The following is a 12279-nucleotide window of genomic DNA, read 5'->3' as shown; positions in this document are numbered from 1 at the left end:
CCTTCTTTCCTTTTTTTTTTTTCTTTATAGCAAATGGAATCACTTTCCTTAATTTCAGAGGTATACTTTATAGAACTCAGCATTAGCCCCCATACTGCTTTAAAATGCAATTCCATGCATTGAAAGATAAGGAGGAGCTAGCAGTTCCCATTACCGAGTCCAGGCTCTTCTTGCTTTGCTTTGTTCCAATATACGTGGACTTCAGCTATCAAGGTGCAGTTATAGCAGCAGTGTTCCTCGACAAGACTGTTCATGTTTCAGTTACCAAAGTATTGTTAACCAAGTAATTGCAGGAAGTAGAAACTTTGCTGCTGGCTCTTCAGTTCAGAAACCGCTGCATAAAAGAAACATAATGAATAGTGGCCAAATACCACTGCTTTTGAAGCATGTGGGTGATTGGCCACTGCACACCTGTTATTTAGTTCATGCACAGGTGGCAAGGAGTGCACTTGTGTTGTCTCGTCTCCAGCGATAAACCCACATGGTGTTTTACAAAAGTAAGTCATTGAAAGAGGGAATTGACCAACAGATGAAAGTGCGGCAAAGAAATGAAAAGTGGTAAGGTTGGAAGTAAAATGGAATAGAATGCAAATGGAGTTATAGGAGAGACAGGTGATGGGGGGATGGAGACGAGGCTGCTGTTGTAGAGACTAGATAGAGATGCAGCCAGAGAAGTAGTGAATGTGAACTTAACAGAATGAGGAAAATGATGGAAAGGATGATGATGTCCCAGAGGAAGTGACACTGGCAGAAAACTTCCCATTAAAGGGACTCCTGGAGATATTTTGTGGCATTGAAAGTACAAATGATAAAATGTTGGAGGTGAATCTGATAGGGATAGAGTAGGACAATTCGTTTAGAAATCCCACTAGGGGATCAAAGACAGGGAATTTTAAAGGCATTCAGGAGGCTGTTGTAAGCTAATGACCACTCAAGAAAATCCAGTAATGTAGCAATAATCAACACTACCTTAAAGGAAGACCAGGTGCATCCAAATATCAGGCACACTCAAGCCACAAATCCTGATAGTTAAAATACTGCCACCCCCCAGCACCTTGATGTGTTCACCCACCCAGAAGCTCTCCAAACCCTGCAGTCTAGGGGTCTTTGGAGGTTTCATTATGTGGGCGTGATTGATGAAATCATGGGCCATTGGTGATTAATTCAATCTTGAGCTCCTCCTCCCTCCCCAGAGGTTGGGTGGTGGGGCTGAAAGTTGCAAGTTTCTAACCAAGACTTGGTCTTCCTGGGGAGCAGCCCCCATGCTGAAGCTGTCTAGAGGCTGCTAAGAGTCACCTCATTAGAACAAAAGACCCTCCTACCACCCCTATCCTTTAGGAAATTACAAAGGATTTAGGAGCTCTGCGTCAGGAACTAGGAAAAGACCAAATCTCTTTCTATGATATCACAGGTCACCCTTTGGTCATTGACCATGGATTCCTTAGAGCAAAAAGTTTGTAACAGTTACGAGATACTGGCCCCCTTCTAGATTCCCATGTAGTCACTAATAATTGGTCTAGTCCAGCCTTGTATGAAAATGGCTGTCAGGGTGAGGCCACTCAGCGTTGGAGCTTCCATTCAGTCTTGGCAGGATACAAAAGCAGGAGTGACCGCAGCAATATATGGCTTCACCCCTCAAGGCATAAGTCAGGAAGAGCCAGATGGAAGAGATACAGAGAGCAAGGGATTCGGGGGCAGGGTGGGGGGCAGTGCACAGAGCGTCCATGCCCTCCCTGGGCGAGTGACTCTCCCAGCACCTCCGTGTGTTCACCTACCTGGACGTTCCCCAGTTCTTGTTTCCCAGGACCTTCAAATGGTAGCGTGGGGGGGGGGGGCGCGGGTCTTTTCTTTAGAGCTGTTTCATTTTTTTCAGAAAGGAGCCCTCTAGCTTCAAACCCGGGGTAAAAACACAGCATGTGCGAGTGAGAGGTTCAACCTCCTTTTCACAGATGGTCATTGTCTTCAGCCTGACACCTCACTCTGACCCCACGTCTTACTTAGTGTCCCTGAGCCCTGGGCTTTGCCCATTTCTCCAAGAGTAAACCTCCAGCGTGAGAGCTGTTACACGCCTGGTGCTGGGGTGTGTGGAGGAGACTCCCTGCAGAGCCCCCCTCCCAGTGGCCATTTCAGTTCCCTCCCACACACCCCACTCTGTCCAGAGTCCTGACCTCCCTCCAGAGTTCTGGGGGGCGGAGCTCTGTGCTCAGAGGTGTCCCGCTCGCATTTTGTGGTCTCCTCCACCCTCTTCCATCAGCTTTCCGTCTTTTAAACATGGCTTCAGTCTTCTTGGCTGCTAAGGTTTCTCTCTCATTTTCTCTGTTGTGGGTTCATACCTTTTAAAAAATCCATGTATTATCCTTTACTGGGGTCTGGAAGGCAGAGGAGATATTGTAGGCCTTCAGTTTGCCATCTTTAACTGGAATTCTCCCCCTAGTTTATTAAATTAAGGATATGAACCAGAAGGGAGAAATGTGAGACTCAGGACGGTAAAGGTCAGACCTAGGCTTTAAAGTGTCTTTTTTTAACCTGGGAAGCACACACTCTGGGCATTAACGACAGCGATTGACAGCACTGCGGGAATACTACTTGTGGTGACCATCTTCTCCCAAGCTCCACATTTTAGCCTTGTATAGAGTGATGTCACTGTAGACCCTGAAGTGGTTCAGCCTGTGGTCATCGCGTTGTGGGTTGACCTAGAGAGGGGAAGGCAGACATCAGAAAGAAGCCAGTGGGGAAGGAGGAAGACCTGGGCTTGTAGGGACCTGGACTCGAATCAGGCCTCAGTCTCCTGATGTGCAGCCTCTGGTGCTTTTCCTTGCTAAACCTGTTTGTGAAATAAAGACAACATTTCCACCAAAAGACTTGCAGGGTTGCATGAGAATCTCAACTGTGCAGAGTTGCTGCACTGCCCTTTCCCGCTGCCTACAGTGGAGGCCTGTGGACTCTTCCCTCCACTGGCATGGACGCTCCATGAGGGGAGGTGCTGCATCTATATCCCAGCACCCGGAACAGTATCCAGCACACACAGGGGACTCAAGACATATTTGCTGAATGAAAGATTGGATGTTGTTGAAGTAGTTACACAGAGAACTGAGTAAGAGTGAGTCCCGGGACACACAAATCTCACAGAAGCTACACTGTGCCATTAGCTAAAAGGTTATACTTTCAGCAAATGTTACCAGGAGACCAGAGGCTGAGCGATACTCACTGAGTGTGGCTTCCCCAGAGTCCCAGTATTGGGGTTGGAGTTCTCTGCCTGTGTGGGGCGAGGTGCCGCTGGGGGCAGGAGCCCTGTGTTAAGTTGGGGCTGATCAAACCTCTTCTGCCCCCAAACACATCATTCTGAAAGCTTAATTACCTTTTATGGTTGCATGACCCCTGGATCTAACTTTTCTGGGTACGCTTTCTTACTTTGCCACCAGTGCCATCTGATGGCATTGTCCCCAGGTTTAAAATGAACAGGTGCGGTGTATTTCCAGACCCTCTGAAACCCCACAGTGACTAGTGATCTGGAGGCCCACGCAGGGCAGGGCTAGCCGAGCCAGTCTCCTATCATGGCTGGTGGGCCTGCCCTGAGATGTGCTGGTCAGAGATGCAACACTTCTACCCATACACTTTGTACCCATGGGAGCCAGGCCTTTTCTCTTTAAGAAAATGAAGAGTAGTGAGTTAAATGACTTGTGCTTTGTGATATTTTTCTACATTGCTCAGTTATCTAACTTGGAGGACTTTTTCTTCACTCCGCCTTCCTTCGTTCACAAGACCCCTCTCCATTCCCTTAGTCACTGTAAATTATGTGGCCCCGCCTCCCATCCTCCTCCTTTACCCTTTGAGCTTTTATCTCTTCCCCAGCTGCCCAACAGCGCCTCTCCCTCTGGACTCAGTTCTTGGGTAAGAGATGAGGGCTCCTGCTGGAAGCCTCTCCCTGTCTTGCACAGTCTCCTCCCTCCAACGCGATGCCCCATATCTGAAGAGGGGCTGTTACAAGTGAGCAGCTATTTGCGCTCTTCACTGGTAAAAGCCGACTCAGTGAGATGTTTATTCCAATCTCCATGCAGTAGCCCTGCACAGAACCAGGGGTTGCAGAGCCATGCCCAGACTGGAGTTGTATAAATGGGTGAGAAAGGGCTTCCCTGGTGGCGCAGTGGTTGAGTCCGCCTGCCGACGCAGGGGACGCGGGTTCACGCCCCGGTCTGGGAGGATCCCACCTGCCGTGGAGCGGCTGGGCCCATGAACCATAGCCGCTGAGCCTGCGTGTCTGGAGCCTGTGCTCCGCAACGGGAAAGGCCACAACAGTGAGAGGCCCGCGAACCACAAAAAAATAAAAAATAAATGGGTGAGAAAGACAGGTGCCTGTAGAAATATGAGGACTACAGGGTGTGGGGAGTTCTTGGGAAGGGAGCACACTGGAAAATTATTCACCAGATAAAGACAACAGGGATTAAGCCACCAGGCCAGGAGAAGCACTCAGTTGGTCCTCAGTTGGGCCCCATGCCGTCTTGTCTATTCTTCCCCCTCAACATCACAGTAGCCTGCATGTCCTGAGCACATGCTGTGTGCTAGGTACCATTTTAAGCAGTTTATATATGTCTCAGTTCATCCACACAACAAACCTTCAAGTGTTGACACTATTATCCCCATGTTAAGGCAGATGAATGGAAGTTAAGAGAGGTGGAGTTCACAAAGCTAGAGAACATTGGAGCTGGGATTTGAACGCAGGCTGTCTGGCTCCAGGGTCACCAGGTTACATTGATGCACTGATACTGAGCTGCAGCTCAGCAGGAGCACATGGTGCGCAAGAAGCCCAGGGGGAGTGGGGGACAGAAGTGTCTTGATGGGCTTTAGGGAGGAGGTGACTCCTGGATTTCATGTAGGGTGAGTGGGACTTCTCAAGGAGTGAGGGCTGGGGGCCAGGAGGCATCGGCAGGGCAGCAAATATAAAGACAGGGTGTGCAGGTCTTGGTGCCTTTGAGGTAATGAAGGAAATTCTGACACAGCCGAGGAACAGTGTCTCCAGCCTCACATCTTCCACAAAAGAAACAGATGGGCTCAGAGCCAAATCTTAACAACAACAACAGTAATAATAACTTAGGGGGAAATACAGAGCAAAATTAGGTGTTTTGTAACTCTGGTTTTTGAAGGTTTTCCTAAATAAGGCACAAAACCCAGAAGTCAAAATGGAAACAATTGACACATTTGACTACTTAAAAATTAAAACCTTCTATATGAGGAAAGACATAATCAGAGTTGAAAGACAAGTGTAGCAGGAAGCTCTTCAAGTTGTCTATTCAAAACCCTGCATTTGGGCTTCCCTGGTGGCGCAGTGGTTGAGAGTCCACCTGCCGATGCAGGGGACACGGGTTCGTGCCCCTGTCCGGGAGGATCCCACATGCCGCGGAGTGGCTGGGCCTGTGAGCCATGGCCGCCGAGCCTGTACGTCCGGAGCCTGTGCTCCGCAACGGGAGAGGCCACAATGGTGAGAGGCCCGCGTACCGCAAAAAAACAAACAAAAAAACCCCGAAAACAAAACCCTGCATTTCTTCCTCAGAAACAGAAGCCCTATATCATTTAGGGAGATCACATGCTAAAGACTGCGTTGGCCAGGCTCCTTGCACCTAGGATTGATTGCTCCAATCAACGAGGCAAATATGTTACGGGCATTTGCATTTTCCAGAGAAGGGGACAGAATTTAGAGATGTAGGTGATGTGCCCGAGACCACTCTACTAACACCTGGGAGAGCAAACTCAGGCCGTCTGTCATCAGCAAGCTTTGCTTAATCCACACTTACCAGCATTCACTACATGCCACGCGCTGTTCTAAGCACCTTACAAACACCACCCCATTTAAGCCTCGGAGCAATCTTATGAGATAAGTGCTGTGATATCTCCACTGTACTAGGAGGAAACTTAGTCCCAAAAGAGCTTAGTCCCTTACCAGGGTCACACAACTAGTACATGGTAGTCAGAGGTCAAAGCCCAGGCAGTCAGCTCCATACTCTGTTCTCTGAGCCACCACTGGATTACCTCTGACCTTCCAAGTGAAGGAGACACACTTACCAATGGCTCTGAGTCCCATCCAATCTCTTGACTTTCAGTCTGTGTCTCGGGGTATTTCCTCCTTGGTCCCTGGGCGGCATGGTGGATAAGACTTAGGAACCTGGCTGGGAGACGAGGCATGAGTTATGAAGGCGTCAGGCTTTGGGACCAAACGAGAGATCCTGTGCCCTTGACTCTGGCACATCCTTTCTTAGAGGCAGAGCATCGGCCTCAGACGCTTGCCTAGGCCTCGCGACACAGGTATCTGGCTCCTCCACTCATCTCTCAACAAACATCTGTTGAGCACAAACTCTGTGCCAGGCACTGTTTGGGCCCTGGAGGTAGAGCAGAGTGAGATAGACATGGTCCCCGGTCTCCTGGAGAGGTAGTCTAGGTGAGGGGACAGGGGACACAATATACACCTATAAAAACAAACCCAATGGTGGTAGACAGTGATGCAAACTCTGAGGAAGGGAGTTGGCAAAGGGCCATGTCGGGGCAGGGCTGGCTACTCAGTAGGAAGGCTCGCAGGAGCCAGCCCTGAGAGAGGCAGAGGAAAAGCACGCCACAGGCGGCAAGAACAAATGTCCTGGGGCATGAGCGAGTTTGGGCGATGTACCTGCAGCACAGAGAGTGAGGAGCTGGGCTGTACCAGGTGAGGTCAGATCCTTCTGGATTGAAATCAGCATGGCTGTCAACACCAGGTATATCTGTAACTCCACGGCTTAAGGACTTAGACACATTTCATTTGCAATCTATCCTATCCAGTCTCAATTTGAGAGAGGCAGTCTGACAAGGGGAAGAAGCTGGCTTGGTAGTTGGGTATTCGTGGCCCTTCCACTACTAGCTTGACAGGTGGTTTAATTCTCTGGGCCTCACTTTGTTCGTCTGCAAAATGGGAGGAAAATATCTACCTCAGCAAGATGTCTGAGAAGTAAATGAAGGACTGTGAATACAGGACCTGGCCTCGGGGCGAGCTTATCCTGAATACAAGGCAGCTAGTAATGAACTCCTGCCCGGTGTTTGAGCCCCTCACCACCTGTTATTTCCCTTATTGCTGCAAGTCCCCAGCTCCTATCCTTCATTCTAGCCAGGCTGATGTCTCCACTGCAGATAACAACCTTACTTTCTTGGATTGTTCTCTATTAGTCTATTTACTTGTCTGTCTCTGTGATGCTATGAGATCCTCACTCCTCCTTCCCACCCCTCACTTCCCACCCTGTCCTTCTACAAAAATCACACATCTATCCTCTATCAAACTCCACTCTAAGAAGGTAGAGGGGAAGGAGTAGAGCTTGCCAGAAGGATTAGGCTTCCCATCACGTATCTCCCTTCCCGCATTCCCAAACGTGGCCCCCACTCACCCATACATCCCAGCCATGCCAAACTCCTCACAGTCCGTGGACCATGCTGTTACCTCATTTCTGTGCTTTTCCATATACCTGGAATGTCCTTCCACATTCTTCTCACCCTGACATACTCCACCTCACCCTCTCATCCCCTCCTCCAAGAAGACTTCCCAGAACTCCACTGCCTGAGGTGGGCACCTGTTTTCTATGCTGCTGCCATCCCAATCTTGTTCTCTGTTTACCTGTGTATTTACTAGTCTGTCTCCTTGACTATGGTATGAGATCCCCAGCCCCATCCTAGTGACTATCACATGGTAATAATGAAAACAATAACATGTTCTGACCACCAGTGTACCAGATACTGTTCTAAGCCCTTGGGTTATTCTGTTTAATCTTCACAATGCCCCTAACAGATAGGCTCAGAGGGGTTAAAAAACTTGCTCGAAGTCACACAGTTAACGAGTGGCAGAACCAGGATTTAAACTCAGTTAGTTACTAGGACTCCAGAACCTGTGCTTGTAACAGCTAAGTATTGGATGAAAGAATGACCGTAATGTCAGGGCCAGTAGGAACATGTTCTTGGCTTGACAGTTAATGAACTGGCTGTGTATTTGAATGTGTCAGTCTCTTGTGAGCTCTGTCAGTATGAGCCCTGTTTTCAGATGATCAAACAGAGGACTGAGGTCTGCCCCAAAAAACCACTGCCCTGAGAGACTCCCAGCCGGCTGCCTCTCCATGCTCTGTCTCAACGGTATTCTCAGACCCCAGACTTACCATCTGCAGGTTCCTCCAGGTTATCATGCCAAGACATGGGCTTTCTGGCGATTGTGTGAACTAGAGAAAAACAGCATCACAGATTCAAGTTAAAAAACGATCTTGCTGGCCTCTCTGAGACCCACCCTAGGCCAGACACCCAGTCAGCCTTTTCTGAGTGTCTGTCATGTGTCAGGTATTGTGCTGGGCACTAGGGCATTTAAGACCTTCGGGGACCTCACAATCTGAGAGGCACTGTCCTGTATGGTGGCCACCAGCCACATGCGGTGACTTGAATTTGAATAAGTTAAATTTAATACAATTGAAAATTCATTCCTCTGTCCCATCAGCTGTATTTCAAATGATCAACAGCCATATGTGGCTACTGGCTACCATTTAGGGCAACACAGATAGAGAACATTCTCATCATCACAGAATGTTCTCTGGGACAGACTGGTCTATGGGGATGCAGACATGCCAGGCAGCCAGAGGTAGTGATATATACCCAGCAGGCCATGCGATAACAGAGGTGTAGGATCCACGGACATCTATTCAGCCCGTAATTACTGGTGCACTGGAGGTAGGGCTGCAAACAAGAAAGAGGAGGTCCCCGTACTCCCTGGGCTTCCACTCTGTTTGTGGTGGGGTATAGTGTGGGTGGTATGTCTCTAAGGACATACCTTAGAGCAGAGTCCTGAATAAATTTGCTGTGTGAGGATATGTGGGAGGGATCCCAGAGTGAGGTTGGTGAGTTAGAGAAACATCGAGAGGCAGAGTAGCTCTAGTGGAAGGAGCTAGGAGGAGAGTAGTAGTAAATGAGCAGAGGCCAGAAGGAACCAGTGATCTCCAAGTGTTTTATCTCAAACTCCTACCAGTCAAAAAACTTCCACATATGAATACTTATATAGTCTCTACGCACTGTTGTCATATATTAACAAAGCACCATTTCTTTCTTTATACATAAGTGTAAACATAGATACAAATTCTGATATTTCCTCACTTAATCCCAATGGATCATATTAGTCCTGTGCCCAAGGACCGTGAGCTGGGAGCCCAAGCGCTTTTCCTAGGAAGCCTGGATGCCCCTTGAAGGGATTGAAATAGACCAAGTTTAAACAGAATTGGACGTTAAGTGGTTTTCTTGGAATTAGTAGCTGGCGGCTCCAGAGGAAAACCAGGTTCGTTATAAGCTAAATGAAGACGTACATTTTCTGTACTCTCATCCCGCCCCCCGCAATGTAAGTGTGTGAGCAGGTGGATATAGCGGTCGCCATCACTTCACTGTGTATACGTATATGTATATCTAAACATCACGTGGTACACCTTAACTATATGCAGATTCTATTTTTAGAAATGACATTACATTTTCTTTACAAAGCTGGGCTGCAGTGGACTGCAGTTAATCGGGCCCAGGACTGGGGGAGAAGTTCGGAAAGAAGGAGCAGTATTTATGAAACTGAAGATGATTTAGGAAATCCATGCATCTAAATATGGTGGGATAGAAAATCTGTGGCTGGTGCAGACCAGGCACTAACATTTTTATTAAAGGAAGAGTGTGCGGGTTGGGAGGGGAGTCAGGATGAAGCTGGGTGGGCAGCAGAGCTAGATCCACCGGGGCCTTAGGTACTGATCAGGTTAAACCTTAGCTCAGAATCTGTGGGACCACTGAGGATTTTACAGAGGGACTGGATGATCAAATCCCCTTTAGCACAGCTTTCGCCAGCAGTGGTGTGGGGGAGGGTTGGAGAGCTGGGCCTGGAGGGAAAGAGAGAGTTAAGAGCCCATCAGACCAATGCAGGCAGGATTGATGAGGGCCTGGGAGTGAGGATGGAGAGAGAGCGGAGACAAATGAGGTGAGGCAGAGAGACCTCGCCATGCATGATGGTGTTTCCCACTCAGGCGGGAACATGGGAACCATCACGTGAGAGAAAGGATAAGGAACAAACAGGACAGTGCCTACTCAGCTGTGTGGAGGGAGGGAGAGAGTGAGAGACTGAGGATGACTCCCAAGCTTCTAACTTGGGAGAGAGAAGGGCTGTGGTGCCTTTGGCTAAAACCAAATATTCTGGAGTAGCTGCAGGTGGGGGAGGGGTGCAGGACGTGCCCGGTTTTCTGAACCAGTGCGTCTGAGGTGCCTAAGGGATGTCCCGGGGAACGGAGCCGGGAGGTGGATGGGGATGTGGGTCTGGGGCTCCATTTGAGACTCGGTAGCATTTAGGGGGAGCTGATGTTACAGGACCAGATGAAACCGGCCCAGGAATGTGCAAAGTGAGAAGTGGGGGTGTGGCCATTTTATCGGGGGGGGGCACGTTGGACCCTGAGTCTGCTCCCCTTGAACTTTCTGAAGGTCTTAAGACAATGTTAGAAGACGGAAAGAAATCCTTTGATAGCAGCAAACCAAAACACATGCAAAAGAAAACATAAAACCTGCAAAATATTTCAAAAGCAATTTATAAAAAGCCTTTCAAAATTTTTACAACAAAATGTTATTTAATCAGGACGTGGATGCATTTTAACGTATCTAATACTTTCAATGTGATGGGGGGTGAGACCCCTCTCCAACCCCAAAGTCATAGTTCCTGAAGGCTATGAAGGGATGAGAGGTCACAGGAGGCGTCTCCTACTGTGCTCCACCCAGCACCCCGCCCGCATCTCTGCCGGCTCCTTCCTGGGGGCGCCCCCTTTCCCTTCCTCCATCCCGCAGCTCCCCTCACCCTTGCGGAGTGGATTCACATGATACTGCGTGTGGAGTTTCTGGGTTCGTAACTCTTTGAGGTACAATTCCCGCAGGATCTGGTTCTGGTGGACCTCATCTGCGATCGCCTTCTCCTTCTGGTGTCCAGCCATGGCCTTGGCTCTGCTGTGTCTGGTCAGTACCTAACCCCCTCTCACCGCCCTTTGGACTCTCACCGGCTGCCAGGTCTCCAGGCAACAGAGTCCCAAGCCGTCTCCAGGCAACACATGCTAGCTCACCCTCCTCCCTTGGACCTCACTCCTGCCGGTCCACCCCAATCCTCCCCAAATCTTATAACGCGCGGCCCGCCCCTTTGGCTGCTCAACTCACCTTCCCAGCTTCTCTGGACCTAGTCTGGTTACAGAATCGCGGCTGGACACCGCCAGAAAACGACTGGCCGTGAAGTGATAGACCCAAGAGGTAATGAGCTTAGGATTGGACCTCACCTTGGCCAGTCATTTCCTAAAAAAGATTTTGGAAGTAGTCAGAAACCTCTCCCACTTGTGTTTTGTTTGTTTGCTTTCTGTTTTTGTTTTGGAGGCGCTGTGGCATGTGGGATCTTAGTTGCACAACCAGGGATTGAACCTATGCCCCCTGCATTGGAAACTGGAGTCTTAACCACTGGACCACCAGGGAAGTCCCATCCTCTCCCACTTTAAGGCAGTTGCCCAGAACTGAGACCTTCTATGTCTGTCTCACAAACAGTGGAGGTTTCCTATCTGAGAAGACATTCTGGCCCATATCAGCCGTGTGATAATATAGACAGAATAACCCTAAAAGTACCTTAGGGACTTTACAGTTCATTTATTTAAATTTTTTAAATTGTGGTAAACACACATAAAATTTACCTTCTGAACTTTTTTTTTTTTTTTTTTCGGTACGCAGGCCTCTCACTGTTGTGGCCTCTCCCGTTGCGGAGCACAGGCTCCAGACGCACAGGCTCAGCGACCATGGCTCACGGGCCTAGCCACTCCACGGCATGTGGGATCTTCCTGGACCGGGGCACGAACCCGTGTCCCCTGCATCGGCAGGCGGACTCTCAACCACTGTGCCACCAGGGAAGCCCTGAACCACTTTTAAGTATTGTAGTTCAGTAGTGTATAGTCACATACACTATGGTGTGAAACCCATCTCCAGAAAGTTTTTATATGCATTAAACAGCTCCCCATTGCCTCCTATCCCTAGCCCTTGGCAGCCACCACTACTGAGCCTGTGCTCTAGAGCCTGCAAGCCACAACTACTGAGCCCACGTGCCACAACTACTGAAGCCCACGGGCCTAGAGCCCATGCTCCACAACAAGAGAAGCCACCTCAATGAGAAGTCTGTGCACCTCAATGACGAATAGCCCCTGCTCGCCTCAACTAGAGAAAGCCTGCATGTGGCAACGAAGACCCAAGGCAGCAAAA

The 12279-nt window shown here is 49.2% G+C and overlaps 1 protein-coding gene across 1 annotated transcript; it reads right to left on the bottom strand.

The window, feature by feature from the left end:
* Window positions 1-2501: 2501 nt before the first annotated feature.
* FAM183A (family with sequence similarity 183 member A) lies at window positions 2502-11059 on the bottom strand. The gene is made up of 4 exons (XM_032611705.1): window positions 10853-11059; window positions 8160-8219; window positions 6058-6161; window positions 2502-2693 (listed from the first exon to the last, which is right to left on the bottom strand). Exons 1-4 carry the CDS (start codon window positions 10983-10985, stop codon window positions 2583-2585), a joined length of 408 nt encoding a protein of 135 aa, XP_032467596.1. The 5' UTR covers window positions 10986-11059; the 3' UTR covers window positions 2502-2582.
* Window positions 11060-12279: the final 1220 nt, after the last annotated feature.

Source organism: Phocoena sinus, chromosome 1 (genome assembly GCF_008692025.1).
Source record: "Phocoena sinus isolate mPhoSin1 chromosome 1, mPhoSin1.pri, whole genome shotgun sequence".
Classification (NCBI taxonomy): domain Eukaryota; kingdom Metazoa; phylum Chordata; class Mammalia; order Artiodactyla; family Phocoenidae; genus Phocoena; species Phocoena sinus.
Note: the sequence above shows the minus strand (reverse complement) of the source record. Positions and strands in the feature narration are given on the sequence as shown.